Source organism: Erythranthe guttata, chromosome 8 (genome assembly GCF_056151865.1).
Source record: "Erythranthe guttata isolate IM_541 chromosome 8, IM_541, whole genome shotgun sequence".
NCBI classification, from domain to species: Eukaryota; Viridiplantae; Streptophyta; class Magnoliopsida; order Lamiales; family Phrymaceae; genus Erythranthe; species Erythranthe guttata.
The window spans coordinates 24,062,726-24,087,302 of record NC_142540.1 but is presented as its reverse complement, the minus strand read 5'-3'; the positions used below and the strand labels follow the sequence as shown (position 1 = coordinate 24,087,302).

Genomic DNA, 24,577 nt, shown 5'->3' with positions numbered 1-24,577 from the left:
CATGAAGGCCGCAGGTCTCTCTCTCTCTCTCCATGAAGGTCGGCGGCGGCGGCCACAAAGGGAGCAGCAGCAGGAGCAGGTGCAGCGTAGGTTGTGATGGAGAAGGCGGTGGTTTCAAAGGGTTGTGCGGCAGGGTTGTGCAGTGGGGATTGTGCGGCGGTGTTGGGGGGCGGTGTTGGGGGCTGCGGTGGTCGGCAGTGTTGAGGGGCTGTGGTGGTCGGCGGTGTTGGGGGCTGCGGTGGTCGACGGTGTTGGGGGCTGTGGTGGTCGGTGGTGTTGGGGGCTGCGGTGGTCGGCGGTGTTGGGGGGGCTGTGGTGGTTGGCGGTGTTGGCTTCTAGGGTTTGACGACTGCTGTGTTTATGACTAGGGTTGGCGAGATTGGGTGTTGTTGGGTGCTAGGGTTTGGTAGTACACCGTAGTAGACTATAATACACTATAATATACCATAGTCTACATAGTCTACATGGTATACTATAGTATTCACAACAAATAAATTTAAAAAAAAAAATTAAAATATATGTAGCTTGAATTAACAAAAATGAATTTTTTTTTTTCGTAATTTTTAATATCATGTAGGATTTGTTTTTTAATAATAGTGTAAAAATTATAGTACACCATAGTATATCATAGTGCACCATGGTATTTTTTAAAATTTGCTGAATTATTTAACAATTTTGTTTCCCGTAATTTCCAATAAAATATAAAAAATAAGGGAAAAAAACGGTTTATAATAATGTAGAAAATGTTAGAGTGAAAATTGAAAAAATAAAGATGAGTGAAAGGGCATTTTCGGAATAAATTTTATAAAGGATGTGAAGCAAATGTTTAGTTGAGCTTGTCATTTAGTTCTAATTAGTTTTATCACTAGGGACATATATCTTAAGACCCCTAATAATTAATGTGCAAATAGTAATTATTTATAAAAAACAATTACATAATAATATCCTCATACAACCAACTAATTATGAATAGACCACCTAATATACAGTCTCTCTCTCTCTCTCTCCAATATATGATACTTTTTCTATGTTGTAAGTTGTAACACTAAAAAAGTTTGGCATAAACTCCCTTCAAGTAAACTTTCATTTTAAATTTTGATGTTTGGATATTGAATAAATATTTCGATTTCTATGATATATTGCACAATACATTCATCATATCCCCTCCAAATGTTAAAATCTTATATTTGGATGTAACCAAATTCACTCAATTATTGATACATTATACTTTTTTTCATTGAAGTTTGAGAGCGTCGATCGGTCTTCCCAAGAGCGATAAAACCGTCCCGCAAATATGCCTCGACGAGAGGCCCGCTGCTTCAATCTGATCTTGTGGTGCTCCATGATCGATGTATTTATCGGGCAACACCATTGATCTCAACTGCATGTCGAAAAAAAAAAAAAAAATCAAAAGTTAGTCGAAAGCTAAATATCTGAAATATTTAATCCTTCCATCCAAACGGAGCCTAACAGTGTTTTTGTTTACCTTGAGATGGCCGTCCAAAATACCGTTTAGGCTGAGAAAATGTGAAACATGTGATCCAAAGCCTCCAATCGAACCTTCTTCCACGGTGATCAATATTTCATGTTCTTTGGCCAATCGTCTGATCAATTCCGTATCCAACGGTTTGCAAAATCTTGCATCGGCCACCGTTATCGATACGTTGTGGGATTTCAGCATTTCCGCAGCTCCCAAACACTGTTGAACTATCGCTCCGTATCCAAGAATCGCCACTCTGCTACCTTCCACGAGTACCCTTCCTCTCCCAATCTATTAAAAATTAGTCGAGAAAATGAAATCTTAGGCCACGTTTGGTGGCTACAATTGGATCAACCAAGATAAAATTACGTGCAATCACAATTATCCAATGAGCCAAGATAAGATCCGTCGATAAGATCATTTTTTTTAGCCCGTCTCCAAATATTTGGATCGACCCACAAAGTTATTAAAATGGTCAAATACCAGATACAGTTAAACCTCTATAAATTAATACAGTTGGGACGACTAGGAAAATTCTATTAATTTAGCAAATTATTAAATTATTGAGATAATAATTTAACACGTTTTCATCAAGTCAGGACTGAAGAAACTATTATTTAATCGAGGTTCAACTATATGGCAGTTTTATTTAATTAATCATGGTCAATCCAGTGTTGAATTGATTAAATATCAAATAAGGCTCCATTTTATTTAGTTAATCATGGTTAATCTACTGAACAAAACGAAAATCCATTTAGTTTTTTGAGTGTTGGTCGATATTCTTACTTCAAGTGGTATTCCTTTGTTACTAGGTGGAAGAGAAGCCCCAACGCCATTGCCCCTCGGAAAGCGAAAGCAGCTCGGCCTATCGTCTATAGCTGCTGACGTGGCAATCATATGCATAAGCTCCGCCTCATCCGACGGTGCCATGACCACCATATTAGGCAAGCACGCCATGAACGCGACATCGAACGCTCCACAATGCGTGGGCCCATCCGCACCAACTAAACCCGCACGGTCCATCGCGAACCGGACCGGTAGCTTTTGAAGATCCACATCATGCACCACCTTTTCATATACCAATTTTCAAAAATCATCATCATAAATAATAAAAAAAATATCATAATTACTAAAAAAAAGAAAGATTCTTTTTTTTTCGATTTTTTTTTTACCTGGTCGTATCCTCTTTGGAGAAAAGACGAATATATAGCGCAAAACGGCTTGAGCCCTTCAGTGGCTAAGCCAGCTGCGAACGTCACCGCATGCTGCTCCGCAATGCCGACATCAAAGCAACGATCGGGAAATCGTTTCTGGAAATAATTCAAACCGGTTCCTCCTCCCATCGCTGCATGAATAGCCACGATTTTGCTATCTATTTCGGCTTCTTTTATAAGCGACTCAGCGAAATATTGCGTATACGAAAGCGTCGGAGATTTCGCCTTGTTTTGCTTTCCGGTATTGGTATCAAACTTCACAACACCTAAAAAAAAAAAAAAAAAAAAAATCAGACACAAATGTTTTTCTTAAAAATGGTGGGATTGGATTTGATTTTTAAATATTATTATTACCGTGCATTCTGTCGGCGGCTGCTTCGGCCGGAGGGTAGCCTTTGCCTTTTTCGGTGACGATATGAATTAGAACTGGACCGGGTGCAGGCATGGCTTTTACCTTTTCGAAAATGGTGACTAAATCATTGACGTTGTGGCCGTCGACCGGGCCTATGTAATATAATCCGAGCTCTTCAAAGAGTGTTGAACCAGGCGCACTAAGCATCCCTCTTGCGTATTCGTCGACTTTTGCAGCGACTTCGTGCGCTTGTGGCCCAATTTGCTTCGTTATGCTCTGTCGAATTTCAAGAAAATATCGAAACTGTAAGAAGATTTTCTCGGGAATAGGAGTGGAAACTGGAATGGAATTTGAATTCTCTGATCCGAAAATTTCTGATTTTGGAACAATTTTTTTTTTTCATTCCAATTTTCCAATACAAAATGTCTCAATCCTAATAAAGGTCCAAATTCAGATTTGTTTTTCTAAATGTCTTTAAATTTCCAATTTCGGAACATGTTTTTTCATTTCAATTTCTAGATTCCAAATTCCAATTTGTTTAAATTTCCAATTTTGTAATTAGTTTTTTCACCCAAAAAACAATTGGGATTTTTGCAAAAAGTGTTAATTCCTATAACTATATATATTTTTCTGTTTTCTTAAAAAATAATTTGCAACCAATCATATAGGTTCACTGCAATAAGTAACCAACCAATATTTAAGCATTTGTAGTAAGAAGTTAGGTATCCTTTTTTTAGTGGCCCTAAGGTAGACGACGATTCTAGATACAACGATTTCAAGCATAGACACATTCGAGAAAGGAGAAAGCAAAGAAGTTAGAGTTACCTTTGCAGCTTCCCTAAGTTGTCTGAATTTGGGGCTAGCTTGAAGCTTCGTGAGAGCGCTACTGAGGGCCCCGACAGGCGTCGCGGGCCCGTCAAGCGTTGCAGTGGGCAACGAAACCTGCTTATTGTCGTTCAAAATAACAATAAGGTTAGAATCAAGAAACCCCGCATTGTTCATCGCCTCGTACGCTTGTCCAGCCGTCATCGCCCCGTCACCAATCACTGACACCACGTTGTTCTTCTTCCCCAATAAATCTCTTCCCACCGCCATACCTACCCCAAACAAAAAAAAAAAAAAAAAAAATCATATCCGAAACCTAGATGCTACATCAGATGAAATACAACGATTAGTCACAAAAAAAAAAAAAAAAAAAAAAGTTACCTAGCCCAGCAGAAATGCTCGTCGAACTATGACCAGCACCAAAAGCATCATAAACACTCTCATCCCTTTTCGGAAATCCAGCTAGCCCTGAAGTTTTCCTTATAGTGTGCATTTTAGACCTTCTACCGGTTAGAATTTTATGCCCATAAGCCTGCAATTTCCAATCAAGAAAATCGAAAAAAATCGAAAAAAAATAATTATTTATTTCTCAATTAAATTTAATTTAATCAATTTTATTTTTTTTAATTATATTTACCTGATGACCAACATCCCATATAATTCTATCATCAGGGCAATTAAAAACATGGTGTAGAGCCACAGTCAACTCAACCACACCTAAACTCGAACTTAAATGCCCTCCGGTTTTCGCTACCGTATAAACAATCTCCGCTCTAAGTTCTGCTGCTAGCTGCTCGAGATCCTGAGGGCAAAATAGACTTTTCATAATTCCGAGACGTTAATTAATGTAATACTAAAAAATTTAGTGCGAGATTAGTGATTTATGTTTATATATACCTTTGTGGAGAGGTTCTTCATATGAACCGGATAGTTGATTGTATCGAGCACCGGCGTTGCCGGTTTTTCGCCGGAGAAATCAATCTTCCAACCTTCTTTTTCTTTCTTTATTACCATCTTTCCTTCCTCCGATTCTGAATTTCCGGCGGCCGATGATTTAACGCAGAACTAAACATTTTTCACCAAAAAAATGAATTCAAATAAATAAATAAATTATTAATATTAAAGAACCACCAATCCACCATCAAAGAAAAGATTGAACATTACATATAACTTGAAAATCATAAGATATATAACCCAACCCTGAATTCAAAAAAACAAAAAAACAGCCTTGTACTCTCTCTCTCTCTCTCATCTCTCTGCTCTCTCATCTCTCATCTCTCTGCTCTCTCATCTCTCATCTCTCTCTCTCATCTCTCATCTCTCATCTCTCATCTCTCTCTCTCTCTCTCTCTCTCTCTCTCTCTCTCTCTCTCTCTCTCTCTCTCTCTCTCTCTCTCTCTCTCTCTCTCTCTCTCTCTCTCTCTCTCTCTCTCTCTCTCTCTCTCTCTCTCACACACACACACACACACACATATATAAATGGGAAGAAGATGAAAATGGAAAACACAGACAAACCTGCTTAATTTTGGCACCACCATGGTTGAGTTTAGGAGATGGAAAACATGGCAGAAGAGTAGTAGCAGATTGATTTACTCTCATGAAAACTCCATGAACACCCATTCTTGATGGAATTAAGCTGCTGTATATTTCTCAGGAATTTTAATTTAAATTTAATTAAATGATGAGAGACAGAATATATATGTATATATGTGTGTATATATATATATATAGATCAGCTTTTTTGTGTGTGAGTAAAAATGGGTAGAGAGAAGTTGACAACGAAGACAGAATTTATAATTAGCAACGAAGAGCGGCTTTTAATAAATTTTTAAATTTATGGAAAATTTTAATAAAAACAATTTACCCCATTTCCCACGAGAGATTGTCCATTTGTCCTTATTCTATACATGACCACAACGGATTGCTATTACTTATTTATTTATTATTATTATTATTATTATTATTATTATTATTATTATTATTATTATTTTATTTTTTTATTTTAGTAGAAATTTTTCTTGATTTAAATACTTTTGATTATTTGGACGGTTGTATGATTTATTAAATAATATAAATTGGGCTATGCTTGATCCTAAAAGTATGCTTCATCCATATGCATGTGTGAAATCATTTTTTATTTTTATATTGCTTAGTTGAGTCGTCTCTAAGAGACTTGGTGAAGTATTTTTATATTGTATATTGTTCAAGAAATTATCCTTAGATTTCAATGATTGCTAGGACCGGCAACTGAGTCGGGTCTAACCGAAGCTCGATGGCGCAACCCCATTATACTTGAGCCGAGCATATTTTATAGTGGGTCGAGTCGAGTAGTTTGAGTCGTTTTACTAAACATAATTTATTTATGAGACCAGTTTGAGCTTACTATAGCTCAACTCGGATAAGGTCCGACCGATTAATTTAACAATAAAATATATAATATATTTATTATTTTAATTGGCTGAACATACAAGTTACAACCGAATAACATTATTTTATTTTGCCAAAAAAATAAAAAGGAATATTTAAAATAAGAATCTTATTTATCACTTGTTTTTCCATAATAATGAGACCAGATATAAACCCAAAACTGAAAAAAATTTATCAGCCGAGCTTGAGCCTATACTAATAAGACTCGATGGTATACGAGCTTAAGACTTAAGAGTATACTAACAAAGTCCGATAGTATACAAGTTTGAGTCAACACAAGCTCAGCTCACATAACCCGATTATCAGATCTAATAATTGCCGATCAATAACATACTATTTCAGTCAAGATTTGGTACCATTCTCTCTATTTATTTATTTTTTTTTTTTTTTCTTTTTGTGTGTGTTTTGTCACTATGATAGAGGAATCATTTGAAATATTTTCATTTCAAATTCCAATTTGATGCCATGTACACACACACGGATCCAACCTACGAAAATTCTCCTTTGTCTCCGAATTATTTATATATCCACACATAGATATTTTTTTGTAATTATAGTTTTATCCAACAAAATTTTTTATTTATTTTTTTAATTTTTTTTTAATCCAACAAATTTGATTCCATACTAGTGCTCAAGTCAAGACAAAAGGAATCAAAAATGTTGAGAGAGGAAGAAACCTAAGGGATTTTGATTCTCTTCAACTCAGCATAGTGTATTGAAACATTAATTTAAATTAAACATTATATTGTTTGTCAATTATTTTAAACATCACCATGTACGACAAAATAAAATAAAATAAAATAAAAATTGAAAAATTCTAACAAATATTTAACGTTAGAAGAACAAGATGAAGCCGGCAGTTAACTGAAGATTCTTAAAATTAACTAATGCTTTGCTAATAGTCTATATCACCTTAAAAGTTAATTACTACTTTTGTTAATTGTTTTTTAGTTGCTAATTGGCTTGTCTTGTAACAAAAGGGTATCTTCATTATCTGAGTGCATTATATCCTAACTTCTATTTTTGCTAAATCTCGATAAATTAACACCATCGGGACCAACTAATTTCTATTAATTTAGCGAAATATTAATGAAATTATACATTTTTTTTAACATGTTGGAATCGAGAAAGTATATTATTTAAACGGTATTATTAATTTGTCAAGGTTCACTGTATTAATAAGTGGCGTCCGTAAACTAGAAAGAAAACGGTGTTCGGGGAAGAGTTCATAATTCCACTTTTAAGAATTTTTAGCCATAGGCAACATAATAGTAAATATCTATGACATTTAACTAAAAAACACAAATTAAAATCTTTTATTTATAGCTATAGCCCAAAATATGATCATTTAAACCACTTAGGTTGTGTTTATAAAAGCTTATTTAAAATTAGAAGTTAGTGATTGTGAGTTAAGCTGACATTAAGTGTTTAAATCTATAAGTAAGGGTGTTTGCAAATTAGCTGGAAAACTAACTAAAATAGCAAAATTAGGTACATGGGTGTTTTTAAAGTTATAGCTTAAAGCAACTTATTTTAAGAGAATTAAAAGTAAAAGTTTGTTTTGCAAACACCTAAAAACAAATTACGTGCAGAAAATAAACTCATAATCTATTTCTAAAAGCATTTACAAACACCACCTTGAAGATACTTACATTTCACTATTTAAATTGTATTAACTGCTTATAAAACTATTTATCCCTTGTGCATTTTTAACTTATAAAACAAATTCCATGACTGGGTGGAATAAATTATATAAATTAGATGAATTAAATTGAATCTCTATTCTAATAGTAGAGGTTATGTACCAACTCTCCTAACGAAAATTTGTTACAATTCGTCTATTCAGATGATATGAAAATATAAAGTTTATATAAACACATTGTGCAATTTTTGTATGTGCACATTACACATGTCTATATATAGATAGGGATAGTCGGGAAAACAAATTTACCGAAAAACACACAAAAAGCCATTTCCTCGTGGTTCATATATATAAGGTGGAGATTTATTCTTAGCCGCGTCTATTGACAATACTAGTTCTATTAAGTACAAGACCAAAATAAGAAAGTTAATGTACAAATATTATAATATCCTTGTTAAAAAAAGTTAAATTAATGCAATGCGATGAACTAAAAAATCGCAATAGCGCTCCTTCCTCTTTCATTAACCCACAAAACCTCAACATTCAAAAACCTCAAAACTCGACAAAACCTTACAAAGAGGGCAAGTATGGAGTCAAAAGACATCAAAATGGAAGATTCTACGGTGGAAGAACCCACGGAGGTATGCATTTATGTTTTTATTAGCTAGGCTATCATTTTTGGAAAAAAAAAAAATTGCGGAGGCGAGATTCGACATTTAAATGTCAATTTTTGGGAAACTCTTATTTCGATATCTAGGCGTCGAATTTTTGGATCGATCTTGATTTTGTTGGTTAATAATGCTTTTAGCATTACCACAGATACATATAGTGATATGAATAATGAAACTGAGTTCATCCCACAATACTATGTGTTGCCGCCTATGGGCGTAAATGAGTTGAGTCCATTCATGAGCACCGTGAACTGGCTTGTCAAAAGTTTCGAGCGCGTGCTCAAGTTCAGTTTTAATTGTTTATGCGAGTTTTCATAATTTTGATTTTATCTTCTGTTTTTGTTACATGTAACAATAATAATAATACTAATAGTATAAAATAAAATTAATAAATATATGTAAAAAAATTTTTTGAAAAAGATCAATTCATTTTTTATTTATAATTTTGAAGTATAGTATAAATAGTTTATAAAAACAAAAGTTAATACTATTAATATTTATAAAAATATATATATAGAAAAATAAACAAGATGAGCTTGAGCTCGAATTCGATAAACTCAACTAGAGCTCGAGCATAGTATATAAAAGTTTGATGAGCTTGAGCTAATCAAAATTGGGCTCGTGCTCACTGAATTTGCCAAGCTCGCTTCTTTGACACACTCAAAATTTCTCCAGCTCGGCTCAATTTAAACTTTGTTTATTATATTGTGTTATCGCCAGTAAAAAATAAATCATTAAAAAAACAAACAAAATTACTTTATTTTTCAAAATTTTCTTATGAAATATATTTTTCAATATTTTTAGACATGATTTGATCGATACATTATTTTGGTTTACTGTTAAATTACAAACAAACACTATTTTTATCCTCAAATTCTTCTCCTAAAATATCTTTCTCCAGTATAAAAAAAAAAAAAAAAAAAAAAATAACACCAATGTGTACACAACAATATATGACTAAAATATATTAAAAATGAATCCTCGTGGTAGGCGATATATTATTAATCTACTACATAGTATAATTTGGTTTATTTATTGCTCTCATCCGGTAACGGTATATAATATATTATCGTAGATCTACGCACAATCACGCGTATAGGAAAGACGCGTGTCGATCAAATGTATGTGATTAAATATTATTTTGTAATTTTAGCATACTAAAATAAATCTAAATGTATAACAATTACCAAGTCTTCGATATTATATTATTCGATTAGAAAAATAATAAATAATAAACGTTTTTATTTTATTTATTTTTTTGTTTGGAGAAAAATAAATAATAAACGTGGTGGTTGAGAGATTGGGACATTGGGTCAGAGTGGGGTTGGTTGATAATGAATTATTGAAGCAAATAGCACATGAGCATTTGCATTTCATGTTTGCATCGTGGTCGTAGTCGTCGTCGTCGTCGTTGTTGCTGCTGCTGTTACTACTACTATATGTCGAGTAACTTTCGTATCACTTATGAAGTTATTGAACGATATGATGTTAATTCAAGTTGTATCTGCTGATTGATTTTTTTATATAGTTACTGTACCAAGAATTGCGGTATACTAATATTCTGTACACAGTCAATTTCTCATCGATATAACGTGATATTCTACCATTCGTATTTATTGAACTTGAATGCTATTATGCAAATGAAGAACTCATCTTCTCAAATAGTTGAACCTTTATATTATTTTCGAAAACATAAAATAAAATAAAAAGTAATGGAATTGAAAGATTGGTAGTATTCAATTTTATTTGACATATTGCTAACAAAAACTGTGTTGCAAAATTTGGGTTTGGGTCACCTCTCGAGCACTTATTGATTAATGTCTCTTATGGAAAATTATTTAATTTTCTTTTTTATAGTCGGCCTGCAATTGCACTATAAAGCTGTCACGATAACAATGGCTAATACATAATAATTGTGATCTTTTATTTACCTATTTTGAACTGAAAATTCGATACGCACCAAATACCGAATCGAAAATTCGTTTCGATACCCGGTACGGTATACAGTAATGATGCCCGGCATATCGTACCGTACTAAATACCAAAATATTTAATATATATTTACTTTTTTATTTTATTTTAAATCATTTTAAGGTTATAACATATAATAAAATACTTATAGATTGATAAAAAAAAAATTCCATCATTTACAAATTAACGTCTATTGATAATTATTTTTTTTTTGTTTTTATTGAAATTTTAATGTCAAATTCAAGAATTAATTAGATAAAATATTTTTTCCCTTCTTTAAAATAAGAAAATATATTTTCAGTTTTACCGGTGCCGAACCAAAAAAATCGAATTAATTCGGTAGAAAATCGTACTGAACCGAATAGTTCGGTTCAAATCCAGTACGAATGAAAGACCCTAGATATTTTACTGCAGCAGTCAAATACTCAAATCATTTTACTATAACAGTCAAATCATATCTAGACGAGAGATAAACTTTTGAAATTGTTTTGTGAATTTCTTTTTGAAAAGCTTAACAAACACGAATTTGTTTCGGAAAGGAATAAAAATAAAATGAGATTGTAACCAAACATTCTCTTTCCTCAAGAATACAAGTTACTTTGTTTTGTCAAATATGCACCTTAGGCAAAAGAAGAAATACGGAACATATAGTAGCAGAAATATTCAATCTAGCAGTTGCATTTATAAACCTAAATCCTATAGATACAAAAAGAACTCAACAAACAAACAAACAGATTTATCAGATTTTCTGGCTTCTATTCTAAGATCCAACATTTGGAAAAAAAAAAAAAACAAGAAGATATAAGAATGAAAGAACAAACTGAAACTGTCAAAGTAGTAATGTACAAGTTCTCGTATTTCCAGACAGCATTACCTGGCCGTGTCTCGATTTGGTGTTAACAGTTATACAAGTTAGTACTTGACCATATGATGGCGTAGCCATAGCTCATACATTATCATATGGAACGCATCGTGGCTTACTGGAGGTGTGTTCCACTGGAAGTGCTTCTGGACCTGACCACAGAGGAACATAATTATAGTTTACATAATAAAACATCATATGATATCAGTTGAAAATCCAAAAATGAACGCTGTCGAATGGATATTAAGAACTACATAATAAAACTTTGCTTGAAAAAATTGCTAATGAGCACAAGGGATGAACCATGGGGGCCATGGCCCCCCACAGCTTGTCAAAAAGTTTAATATTTTTGTATAGACATCTGTACTTCTTGTGTACAAAATATTATTGGTCGGCCCCCCTTGAGTATTTTTGTTGTACATTTTGCCCCCGAGAAGACAATACACTTGAAACTGAAGGTTATCCATTGTATTGCTGTAGTGAAGGGTAGATTTGTACCTTGACCAAATTGTTGTGCAGTGTGACAAATTCGTCTTGAGTTATGTTCTTCAGAATTTGCTTCAGTTGATAGACATCTTTCTCTTTTAGTACCACTGCGAATTTACGCCAATCCAATATGTCGTTGAAAGGCAAGTCGTAGTAATTAGAGAGTATCACTGCACACGACCACCAAAAGTTAGTGAACAAAAACTGTAGAGAAAAATGCATATCTATGAATGTGTACATGTCATACATGAGAAGTATCATATGATGATTTTCTTGAACTAAATGCAATTGCCTAATGACAAAAAAGAAAAAAAAAAAAAAAAAAAAAAAAAAAAAAGGAGAATCATGCAGATTTAAACATCAGAATGAATAACAAATTTCATTTAACTTTTAAATCGGAGTTTTTAAACAACAAAATTGAATGGAAACAGAGTTGGATAGGAAAATATAGTCCAAAAGATTATGCCTTTCGCCATATGGCACGAAGTTGGGAAGAGAAAAACTGAAAGGAAGAGTTCAATCTCTTGTAAGCAAATGTTCTACGAAAGAGTTGCTTAAAATAAGCACAGCCTGAAGACATAAACCATAAATACTACAGCCACTTCAAATGTTCGGAAATCACAGTGAAACACTTGGCTCAAGAATTGTCATATATAAAGCATAAATACGAGAAAAACTAAGATCATCGAAGAAAAGCAAACGAATCATTTAGAACTAATATTGCACTGCATACTCATGATTTATTATCTCTATTATTTGTACTAGTTAATATTTATTCATTAATTCAGATTCCAGTTATGTAATGATGCTACATAGTTGAAGTATAACCACTGACTGTTTCACGAATCGTCCAGATTCAAATCTCATTATCAATTATCCGACTTTCAATCAGGACAACATTACATTAGCACAAGTTATGATTCATATAAGAATTAGAATAATCCTAATATATATTCAAAATTATTTTCAATTATTTATATATGGGATGAGAGGGTATTAGGTCTCACCGGGTATACATCCGTAATGTATAGAGTCGGCTATGCGAGCACTATTGACCTGAGAGCCACCTGGGCAAATGCAGAATTTTGTTCTGTAAAACCTCTTTTGATACACCAGAGGTCCAATTGCTCGATTAATTCTGTTGTTTGAAATGTCAAGTTCCGTATCATTTTCCCATACTTGCGCTAATATGACCCTAATCTTGGAATTCCTATGCCCTGCCCAGAATCCGAGTGTCGTCCTGCAATAAAATATTCATTCACTTGGCAGAAAATAAGAACGATGATGCTCATGTGACCCTCTAGGAGAAATAAGAATGATATTATATAGGGAGAGTTAATTATAAATATCTAGACCATATGAATAATGAGAAAAACATTGACATGCTACTCCGTTGCACAAAACAGAGCAAGCTGAGGTTTGTCTAAAACTAGGATTAGTTACACTTAACTCATCAATAGAATAGCTAAATACCAACGTCTCCCTCCTCTTTCATAATTACAAAATCCTCATCTCTAAATTTACTATCTCTAGAAAACTCATGCCTACCATTAGGGTTTTGGATGGAAATGATGGTATCAACAAATCATTTCAGTGAACTTATTTGCTCTTGACCCAACTGTCTTGCTATTTTTAGGACAAAATATCCTTAATAACTTTTGAAACTTATAAAAGGATAAAGGTTATAATAATATACACAAATGGAGAAGAATGTAATAGTGATCGTTCCAGAACTATATGTATTTGATGGAAAATAATAGTTCTATAAGGCCAAAAAACTAGCTGATTGTAGCTATTTTGTTCAACATTTTCATTTGTCAAAGAAAAACGACTAGTTGAAATATTTATTCTTGTGTTGTAAGAATGAACCATTAAAAAAGATAAATGAATTTGAAAAACAATTAGACTGTAGAAACATCAAATAGTTATTTTCTCCCTAATTAGAGGTCTGCATATGATTTATTTATTTACGGAGTGCTCAATTATTCTGTTTCAGGTCCCTTCAGCTTCTTAATGGACTAGAGCACACATTGTTGTTGTAAGATCTTAGCTCTATGCATTATGCCCAGCAAAACCTCAAATTATTTTGTGAATTGTTGAAGCTTGACCGTACAGAGGGTATTTGAGGTTAGTTTTCACTAGCAGAGGTATAAGCTAGAGCAAACTGACAAGTAAAAAGATCCATTTTGATCCAGAAAGCAGTTTTAGAATTCTTAAAAGAATATCTTTGAACTATTCCAAAGTCCAATTGCAGAATACATCAATGTAATGATGAATACTAGAAAACACCATGAAGCCCAATCTCCCACAAAGTAAATGTTAATTTTCTAACCCAGTTCATAGGCTGGATACCAAGATCTTTTCTAGTACAGGCTAAGCCTAGGCACTTATTCTGGACTTCTTAAGTATTAGAAAGAAAAGATAATAATTAAGCCATGCCTCTTTTGTTACTGGTTATTTGATGGGGTCCCAAGAAATGAGTAGTTCTCATTGTTTCATGTTCAAAAGGGCTACAAATTTTTTTTCTTTCTATGTTCTAAGTATTTAGAATTGCCAGAGGGTTCAATGCCTAATTAACACATTCTGAAGCAAAAGGAAAACCGTACTTCAGACAAGATCACCATGCTGATATTTTAGCTAAACATCAATGAAGAAAATAAAAGAACGACATCAAAAAGATATCTAAATCGTAAAGGATCAAGAATTAAAGAATTTAAATGTTGCAAATATAGTACCTATTTTCAATATCATTTCCTCCAGCTGGAAGGGCAAATGGCTGAAGAACTTGTGGGAGTGCAACATCTTTGTGTGGTATAAAGCCAACATCATAGCTGGGAGAGCAAACAACACGAATTGCATTCTTTACAAGATTTGGAAGTCCTTCAGTTGCCCTAACACCAACATCATGGCAAGTAACAAAAAAGTGATCTGTTCCCAGAGTTCTATTCCAATAGGGATACTTGGATATTAAGCTCTCCACATAGTCCTGGACAATTTTAGTCATGTTCTCATACGATATACCCTGCAAGTTATATTAAGAAGATCATATATTACGATCAGGAGCCTCGAACTTTGGTAGGACATTAAACCATTAGAACCATATTGCAGGATAACATTTTGACTTTTATCAAGACAACGAAAGAATAGGAGAAAAGCATTTCAAAGAAGCAATGACCTAATAACTCTCGTAAATGGCAGGTATGTTAACATAAATTTCCAAGAAATGGCTTAACATGTGTGTTCTTCAGGAGTGAAGGATGGCAACAGAGTAGATATATAGTGTTATGTCAAAGAGGAGAACAAATTGGTGAAGGTGAACAGAGTGTAAAGCATTTTATTATACGCAAGTAAACACATACAGGAGTTCATGTAAACGGGAAAAAAATAGAACCAAGGTAGTGTAGTTGACAGGAATGGGAATTGAGGAAAAGTGGAAATTAGAACTCAGTTTTTAGAGTGGTATAACTGACAATGGCCAACCAGTGCTAAAGTAGATAGTAACTCAGTATACAAAATGCACTATTGAATGCCATATATATATCGTGAATAAGAGCATTAGGCATTCTCAGGAACGGGGAACATATAATCATAAAATTGGTACTCTTTTATGAGTTAAAACGAGAAATATGGCATAACAGAAACACTGGTGGTTAATTGATTCGCGTAAAAGAGAAAATGACTTGACCTGCCCCTCCTAACTCCTCTAGCAAAATAAACTATCTTCTGTGTATAATATAGATCACACCATAAAATATTAACCTGATATACTTCGTAGTCAAGAATTCAGATTTGCGTCCTCTTAAATAAGCTAAAACTTCTCCATTCATTCATTCACCTTCAATTAATAACAAAATTTTACGAAATTTCAACGTCTCAATCAGCGAATGATTCCTACACAACAACACTAGAAAAATGAATTTCAATTAACTCAAGAAGAAGCCACCAAAAACACTGGCAATCAAGAAACCACTCAAAAATCCCCATTATTGTTCAAATTCGTCGAACACAGTATACAAAACCAGGCAATAAAATTCAAATTCACAATCATCGAAACGAAAGAATAATTTCAATCGAAATTTAACAACAATCGGCAGCATACCTTGCCTCGCATCTTATGACAAGAGATCGGAATGAAGAACAAATCGGCCCGATCTGGATCATCCGTCACGAAATTACTCTCCCTGAGATTCTGAAAGAAGTAACCCTCGCTCGCGTATTTTCCGGTCAGCTTCCGCGGAGTCTGGTAATAGGTATTCGGATCCCCATCCGAGTAAACGTACACCTTAAATCTACTCCGCATCCTTTCGTAATTCAACCTGAAAACCTCCGGAAAATGGTAAACGTCGTCGTATCCATAATTTTCCGACGCGGCCACTTTCTCGACATTATCCACGTCGCCGTCGTCAACAGCCTACAAGAATTCCAACAAGATTGAACTTAAAAAAAAAAAATTAGTGAAATTGAAGCAGGTAATCGTGGATTGGGAGTAGTACCTTGGGCAGGGAAGGATGTACGGTGAGGGGGGTAGGGCTGGTGGAGGGGGAATACTGGAGAGAAGGGGAGTGGAGGGATTTAAGGGAGAGAAAAGTGAAGGAGACGAGTGTTATGATGGCGAGTGTGAGGAGGGAGCTTCGGAGAGTGAGTGCGGCGGAGGGCGGTGGCGGAGGGAGTTTCGCCGCCAACATTCCCGTGGCGGAGTGGTGGTCGCCTGAGTAACCCTTGCCGGTGTGTTGTGGTGGCGGAGTGTCGAATTGATCTCGGAGTTAATTATTTTGCGTTGTTCGGTTACTGTATTTTGCTCCTATCTCATTTCTATAAAAAAAAATTCAGTTATAATAATCACAAATACGTTAAAAGAAATATTATTTATAAGGGTAAATTACAAACACCCCTCGAGGTATGGTCAAATTACAAAAACACTCCTCTTGTTTGGATAATTACAACCACCTCCTCAACTCCTCAAATTTAGTGGAATCTTCGAGATTACATGGAATATTATCACTTTTGTACCCGTTTTATCCCATTCAAACTCTACATTATGAAGCAAGATGATCATAATATGTGATTTTTAGCTTGTATATATCAGTTTGTGGTGCATCGGAAACTGTATTTTTTACACAAAACGAGTACAAACTAGAGCACATTTCACGGACTCTAGATGACTATGTTGAATTTGGCATCATAAAGGTGGAGGTCTAAGAAAAAATCATAGTTGAGGGGGGTAAATGTAATTATCCAAACAAGAGGGGGTTTTTGTAATTTGACCATACCTCAGGGGGGTGTTTGTAATTTACCCTATTTATAATATTGATGAATAGGAAATGTTGAAATTATTTAAAATTGAATTGAATTTCTTGATTGGAAAAATTGAATTGAATTTCAAAAATTGTATTTGTTTTTAATATAATAATCATGTGAATATAATTTTTACAAACTTTAACCGAATCGAATACGAGTCGAACATAAATCGAGCTCCAAGTGTTATATTTATATTTACTAACCTTTTAATATGATTTTCCTCAATTACTTTGAAGGAAGAGTGTGAATATATATATATATATATATATATATATATATATATATATATATATATATATATATATATATATATATATATATATATATATATATATATATATATGTATGTGTGCTTAGTTATTTATGTAGATGAACAATTTAAAATCACATAATGTATTTGACGAGATGTAAGATCACATAAGCTAATAACACCAACATATGAGGCATTATTTTGACAAATAAAACTTTAATCCAAAAAAATATAAGTAAAATACGCAAAGGTAACTTTTTATTAGAGTTTTAATATATTTTTTGCTACAATATTTAATAATTCAATTAACTTATGTATCTTTATTTTTTGCTGCACCTATTTGCAATCTTAAAATTTGTAAGGATAGGACCTTACTTTATGTAAGACCAAAATATAAATAAATTTACTAAGAACAAGACTGAAAATTACAAATATAATCCCAATATTGATTTTGATATTATTCATTCAAATTAGACCTAGTTACTATTGCAAGACCAAAAAGAAAAAAACAAGAAAAGAAATTGAAAAACGAGAGGAAATGCTCTAGCGGAAGAAGAGAAGAATTGCCGCCGCCCATCCGCCGCCGAAGAATTGCCGCCGCCCAACCGCGGGTACTTGAAAAGGAAGAGAAGAAAAAGATGGAGGAAAGAGGAAGGAGGAGAAGGAGGAGGGGAGAAGAAGAAGAAGAGCATGAAGAAGAAGAAGATGAGGAAGAAGAAGAAGAGCATGAAGAAGAAGAAGAAGATGAGGAAGAAGAAGAACACGAAAAAAAAGAAGAAAAAGAAGAAAACGAAGAAAATTCGACCTGTTTGGCAGAAAATCTAGATGTTGATTTTTTGGCGAAAAACCGACATGAGATGTTGATTGCTGTCAACAAAATCGACATGTAGATGTTGATTTTTGTCACAAAAATCGACATCTAGAGTTGATGTCGATTTTTTGCTAAAAAAACAACATCTAAATGTCGAATTTTGTGACAAAAATCGACATGTATATGTCGAATTTTTACTGCGCGTTTTTTTTTTTTTTTTGATAACTTAAAAATCGATTACCTAACTACAAAAATACATTAATTCATAGTTTGTTTTCTACTTTTTCTATAGAATTCTCCATATTGATGTCTCGTGACTCCATAATGTTATCATTTGCATATGTTTTAGTAAGATTTGATGGTTTTGGGTGTTGAGGATTTTTTGAGAAGATGAAGAATTTTTTCTTGAAGAATTTGTGTAAAATGGATTTGTGAGGAAGATGAAATGAGTTTTGATTGTGTGGTCTTGCACAAAAAAAATTTGTGGAATTTTGTAATTGTGGATTTTGTATTTTAGTAATGGTATAATAGTCATTTAGTAATTCATTTGGTGAAAAATTAGATTTGGTCTTCCCCTAAGTAATTTTTACAATTGCATACAGTCGCCGCCTTATTTTTATCTTGTATGTATAGATCTCTTATAATTTTGTGTCCTTAGGAGTTGTTGTATGCTAAACAAATTCATCATAGGAATACTTTTTTTCCTGCTAAAATTAATAACACAGAAAGTATTTTGAGTTTTGACAATTCGATATAACACACGAGTACTAAATGCAGATGGACTTAGATCAACATCTCCGAAATTGCAACTAACTCAATAAATTGTAAACAATACAAAAAAAGAATGAAAGATTTAAATCGTACAAGTACGAAATCGAAAAAAACGGTTTTATTTGTTCTGATTTTGCAACATATACATGAAAATTCCACCAGCTACAGAAACATTCAAAGACTCGAAATCACCAGCCATTGGAATACTCACAAGCTCACAAGCCCTCATACTATCTTCAGAAAGCCCGCCTCCTTCGCTGCCCAAAATCAGACACAGAGGCGAATTCGCTACAGAATCGGCAAATTCTTTTGAAAGCCCGATAACTAATTCATTTGATGGATGGCCCGCAAACATTTTCATTCGAAATTCTTGTCTGAGAATATTTATTTGTTGCCAATTACCAGAAACTATTGGAATCTGAAAAGATGCCCCTCGAGAAGCACGAAGTGCTTTGTCGTTGAATGGATCGCAACATCCAGGAAGAAGATAAACTCCGTCCTGCTCAATCAGTAAATATTAAAATAAAAATAAAACGATTTATTTCTTTGCATGACAAATATTAAATTGATAATTCAAGAAAATATTAAAACGATTTTACGTAACAATTCTTACCCATCTAAAAGCCGTAGCAGATCGAACGAGTGTGCCTAGATTGCCAGGATCCTGCAATTAAAAGTTATTACATGAGTTCAACTGTCGAATCAAACACCAATAATGAATACTGTCGTCCAAGCAAATTCGAAGTCAGATAATTTAATTTCCAACGGCTTAAGATGAAATCGAGTATTTTTCCCGCAGCATATTTCCATTTTTTTTTCTAAGTCTAACTAAATGCCATGGGTAAACATTGGATGATCCCATAGCTTTCTATTACTAGGGGTATGGGTGCAAATTAGATGGATACGATCGGAATTAGGACTTTCAGAAGAAAAAAAAGTCCAATTTTTTTTCGGGAAGTAAAAAACTAATTCAGATTGCATTAAAAAAAACAAAAAGAAAAGATCGGAAATCAGAATTTCGGTAATTGGAATGAAAAACTTTTTCCAAAATCGGAATCGGCGGAATTCGGAATTCGGAATTCTCATAATTTCAATCACCTATAAATGAAATTACACAATAACAATGATATTTTATAAGTGTAATTTAAAAAAAAAAAAAAAAAATCGGAAATCGAAAATCGGAATTTTGGTAATTGGAATGAAAAACTTGTTCCAAAATCGGAAATATTCGAATCGGAATTGGCGGAATTCGGAATTCTCATAATTTCAATCACCATAAAAAAAAATTACACAATGACAATGATATTTTATTAGTGTACTTTGCCAAAAAAAAATCGGAAATCATAATGAAAAATATTGTTCCAGAATCAGAAATATTAGGATCGAAATCGGCGGAATCACGAAATTCATTTCTAATTTCTACCCCTAAGTAGGGACACCAGTTAATTGCTAAAAAATAAAAAAAATGAAGCTTACGTATATACCTGGATTCCATCAAGAACTAGAATTCGATGAGGTAATGAAAACAATCCACCGAAACCTTTATCGGTGGCAATGTGAAACATCGAAGGGATTCTGACCAAAGCAATGAGTTCAACGGAATCAACAGATTGTACACCAGAAAGTTTCTTTATCACCTCCGAATTAACGTGAATGACACGAACATCATTGTCATCAATTTCTTCGGGGATAAAATAGTTGTCGAGCACAAACAAGCACTCAATTATAGGCCTATCCGACACTGCTTTATGAAAGCTGCATATTTCCCTGCAACATGTAATAGTTCAGCCGATGTTCCCAAATAAATACCGTATACGAAAAATAACTATATTAATGTATTCATTATAATATCGTAATTTGTAAAAAAATATCTAACTTACGATGGATCTACGAGGTTCTCGCCAAAAGATTTACGGCAGAGCGAACCAACCAAAACGTAATCCAAGTCAAAATTCAACGAATACTAATGTCAATAATCAATTATTAGAAGATACAATCATCTGAAAAGTGTTTGTACTGGATTCATTCAAAGCCCAACTCCAACAAAATCTTCAAATCTTTCAATGAAAAGCACAGAAACTAGAAAGCTCTTTTAGTTGAAGCCTTTTAACAAACACATGGTGTGCATCATTCATTAATACAGCACAAACCAAAGCATATACACCACTACCTCCACACAATAATACAGCATCACACTGATAAACCCAAAACACAAAAAAAGTAGAGGTTTTACCTTATCGGAGTGGCGCCAACTACAAGAACATAGCCATGAAAATGGCGGTAAGAGGAGCTCTGGCGAATCTTGACGCAGTGTTTCACAAATGGGTTTGAAGTGCTGGTAATGGTTGTAGCATTTGGAGGTAAAGTAATCGTCTTCTTCGACGCAATCTTACTGCCATTGTCGTTGTGAGCTTTTGGGGTAAGATGAACTCTGTGGGTTCTTCTGCTGCCGGGATGGAAATTCGAAGACTTGTTGTTGGCCGGCGAATTTGGTGAACTAGTAGTGAGAGTAAATGGAGTTGTGGAAATGAAGAATTTGTTCAGACATTTCATTCTTGTGTTAATATTTGCTATGGCTTCTCTCTTTCTTGGGCAAGTTTTTATAGCTTCATTTCTTTTTCGGCCAATTTTGCAATAAAACACCACTAGGTGTTTGCTTAAATGCCTTAACTAAAGAGGAATAGTTGAGCATATGGTGGTTCAATTTTTATTTTTTTGAATTTTTTTATCGAACTTAAAATTTGTTTATGAACTCAAATGAGTTTAAATCGAGCCGAACACATTTTCATAAGTAATTTTATTGAGCTTAAATGAATTTTAAGTTGGGGCCGAACACGAACTGAGTTCGAGTGGCTTGATTTTATTTTTTAATATACTTTATCAAAAAAAAAAAAAAAATCGAATCGTGCTCGAGCCGATCTTCTAGCTTATTGATCGTGTATGTTCAAGTTTGGTTAGTTATACTAATAAACAAAGCTCAAATCAGTGTCGAAAAATTTAGTTCGATTATCACCACTTTGGGAACATGAGGTATTTTATACCTAATATTGGGGGAAATTTGCTAGACACCCATTAATATGAACTTATATAGGTAGACATCCATTCTATTAGAAGAATATAGGCATAGGTCCTTAAAATGAATAAAATTAATAGAAATTAAAATAAATTATTAGTATATAGACATAAATACCCTTAGTTAATATTCATATATAAATAATTATTTTGCAAATTGAGGGAATAAATCCCACAAATCACTCCCCCTCTCTCTCCTTCTCCCCTCTCACACGGTCACACTCCTTTCTCTCTCCCCACACATGCCTCTCTCTCTCTCTCTCTCTCTCTCTCTCTCTCTCACACTCACGTCTTTCTTTCTCTTAAGCCTCCAACTATTCTAAACATTTATTCTTCATTTCTTGTAAAAAAAATCTTTAATTTTGTTTCCATAAGTATCTTATTAGCAATCTTCAATCACCAACTTTTTGTAACCATATATTTTGGATTTTAATTCTTATTTCATCTGTATTACATTTCATTTTTTAACTGGTTTTACTTCAGCAAATAGTAAAACAAAACAAAATTTGAATAACAAAATAAATTTGCAACATAAAATAGAAAATTGCAGATTGCAACTTATGACTAAAAAATAAATTATAAAATCATTGGACGATGTGAAACAACAATCTAAAAACAACAAATTGAAAATTGCAATGGTGTAATTAACCAAAAAAGGATTTGATTACTATTTTTGTTTCAAATTCTCTATGTTTTGTCGCTTCTTCTGCAATATCATTCGATGGCTGGTATGCAGTCTTGAGTTGATCCAATCTTAGTTTTCCTTTTTCGAAGAGGATGACGCCTCATTTACTTCGTGATTCCCTCCTATATAAGTGATTGTTGAATGAACAAATACAACACACCAAGTTAACTTAAAAAGAAGTATACATCTATTTGTTAATTTAGGATGCAAAATGCAATGTGGTACCAATAAGCAACAGTAAAATGCAACTTTTCGAAACCACATTGCAAAAAAATAAAAATTAGAACAACAACTACATACAATAAATTGCAAATTTCAACAACAATTTATTAATCGCAAATTAAACATAAAATTGAATTTCAAACAAGAAATGTCATTACAAACTTCAAACAATAACTGCAATTTCAATACAATAACTGTAAAGTGCAAACAGAACATGTAAACATGTACATCTTACGAACATGTAGAAACTGATTGTTTTTTTTTTTAATTTAAATGCCCGTGCAGTACGAGGATTACAAAGAAAAAAAAAAAGCAAACCAATGCATAACACAAGAGCATGACACGTGCAAACAAGAATTGGCCTTACAAATACTTGTAAAGTGCAAATTGAAGTTGCAAACAAGTACTTTTTGCTTTACAAGCAACAAACGGAAGAGATTTTTTTTCTAAAATGTCCACCCCATGTTTGATACGATAAAATTCAGACCAAATTAATAGCAAACAAAATGCATAACACAAGCAAATTAAATGCAAACATAAACTGCCATTTGCGAACAACAAATAACAACTTCGATTACAATCAAGAGATGCAATGTGCAAACTGTAATTACGAATATAATCAAATTACAGAACAACTAGCAATACTTCCTAAACGTTACATACGACAATAATCTACAGACCCAATTATCAGAAACAATATGTTCCAACACAAGAACTCAACATGCAGACCTCAAAAACATCGAAAAAAACAGAAAAAAAAACCTATAACATTGTTTCTTCCAAAATATCTGGAATAAATGCGAAAAAGTTACTTACCAAGCCTTTTACGCTTTTGCACCATTTTTTTGCTATTGAGGTCCTTCGTTGTTGGTGTTATGAGGTAATTGAAAAACCGAACATCAAAACGTAGATACAATCTTCTTTAACACCAAATAACGAACGAAAATCAAAGCAAAATATAACGATTTCTGGGTTAGCAAACAACAAACGGTTTTTGGGTTCGCAAACAACAAACGGTTTATGGGTTAAATTCGTAGTTAGGGCCTGCGATTTGCAGTGAATTTCGGGAGAAATTTAGCGTTAGTAGATTGCAGTGGTTTTTTGGGAGAGAATTGAAAATTTCAATGTGATACGAACCCCGTAGAACTTGTTACGAGACCCAATACCCTACGCGGAAGCAAGATCGAAAACATCCAAAAACCAAGATTCAAGTTTGGCGGAAGCAAGGAACAATGACCCCATAGCTATAAAGAGCTAGAAACCATTATTATCAAGGTGAAATATAATATTGACCCCGTGATTATAAAGAACCAGAAACCAATATTATGTCGCTAAGAAAGTTACAAGAATCCACTTGTAAAATCCCGAAATTTGCTGTAGAACAGCGAAGGAGAATTAACTCTCAAAATACTCAAATATTCATTAAAATTCGTCTTCTAAAATAAGCTAAAGTGGCAACCTATTTATAAGGTCTAAAAAGACTCCTTTTTCACAAGGAAAAGGACTCCTACCTAAACTATAATAAGGAAATAAATAAA

General features: G+C 33.5%; 3 protein-coding genes and 1 long non-coding RNA gene across 4 annotated transcripts; all 4 read right to left on the bottom strand.

Moving 5' to 3' along the window:
• Positions 1-1,054: 1,054 nt before the first annotated feature.
• Positions 1,055-5,780, bottom strand: LOC105965129 (1-deoxy-D-xylulose-5-phosphate synthase 2, chloroplastic). The gene is made up of 10 exons (XM_012989649.2): positions 5,387-5,780; positions 4,769-4,936; positions 4,509-4,673; positions 4,253-4,403; positions 3,872-4,143; positions 3,049-3,322; positions 2,653-2,960; positions 2,267-2,548; positions 1,487-1,771; positions 1,055-1,381 (listed from the first exon to the last, which is right to left on the bottom strand). Exons 1-10 carry the CDS (start codon positions 5,489-5,491, stop codon positions 1,235-1,237), a joined length of 2,157 nt encoding a protein of 718 aa, XP_012845103.2. The 5' UTR covers positions 5,492-5,780; the 3' UTR covers positions 1,055-1,234.
• A 5,327-nt stretch (positions 5,781-11,107) lies between these two features.
• On the bottom strand, positions 11,108-16,802 carry LOC105965127 (Exostosin family protein). Its single transcript, XM_012989647.2, has 6 exons — positions 16,424-16,802; positions 16,030-16,341; positions 14,666-14,952; positions 12,938-13,170; positions 11,943-12,100; positions 11,108-11,596 (listed from the first exon to the last, which is right to left on the bottom strand). Exons 1-6 carry the CDS (start codon positions 16,613-16,615, stop codon positions 11,495-11,497), a joined length of 1,284 nt encoding a protein of 427 aa, XP_012845101.2. The 5' UTR covers positions 16,616-16,802; the 3' UTR covers positions 11,108-11,494.
• A 2,278-nt stretch (positions 16,803-19,080) lies between these two features.
• On the bottom strand, positions 19,081-21,713 carry LOC105965018 (tRNA/rRNA methyltransferase (SpoU) family protein). Its single transcript, XM_012989528.2, has 4 exons — positions 21,294-21,713; positions 20,545-20,827; positions 19,674-19,724; positions 19,081-19,559 (listed from the first exon to the last, which is right to left on the bottom strand). The coding sequence occupies exons 1-4, from the start codon at positions 21,611-21,613 to the stop codon at positions 19,179-19,181; spliced, it is 1,035 nt and encodes a 344-aa protein (XP_012844982.2). The 5' UTR covers positions 21,614-21,713; the 3' UTR covers positions 19,081-19,178.
• Positions 21,714-22,683: 970 nt separating this feature from the next.
• LOC148768882 (uncharacterized) lies at positions 22,684-24,156 on the bottom strand. The gene is made up of 2 exons (XR_016032936.1): positions 23,856-24,156; positions 22,684-22,939 (listed from the first exon to the last, which is right to left on the bottom strand). It is a non-coding gene; the product is annotated as an uncharacterized LOC148768882 (long non-coding RNA).
• Positions 24,157-24,577: the final 421 nt, after the last annotated feature.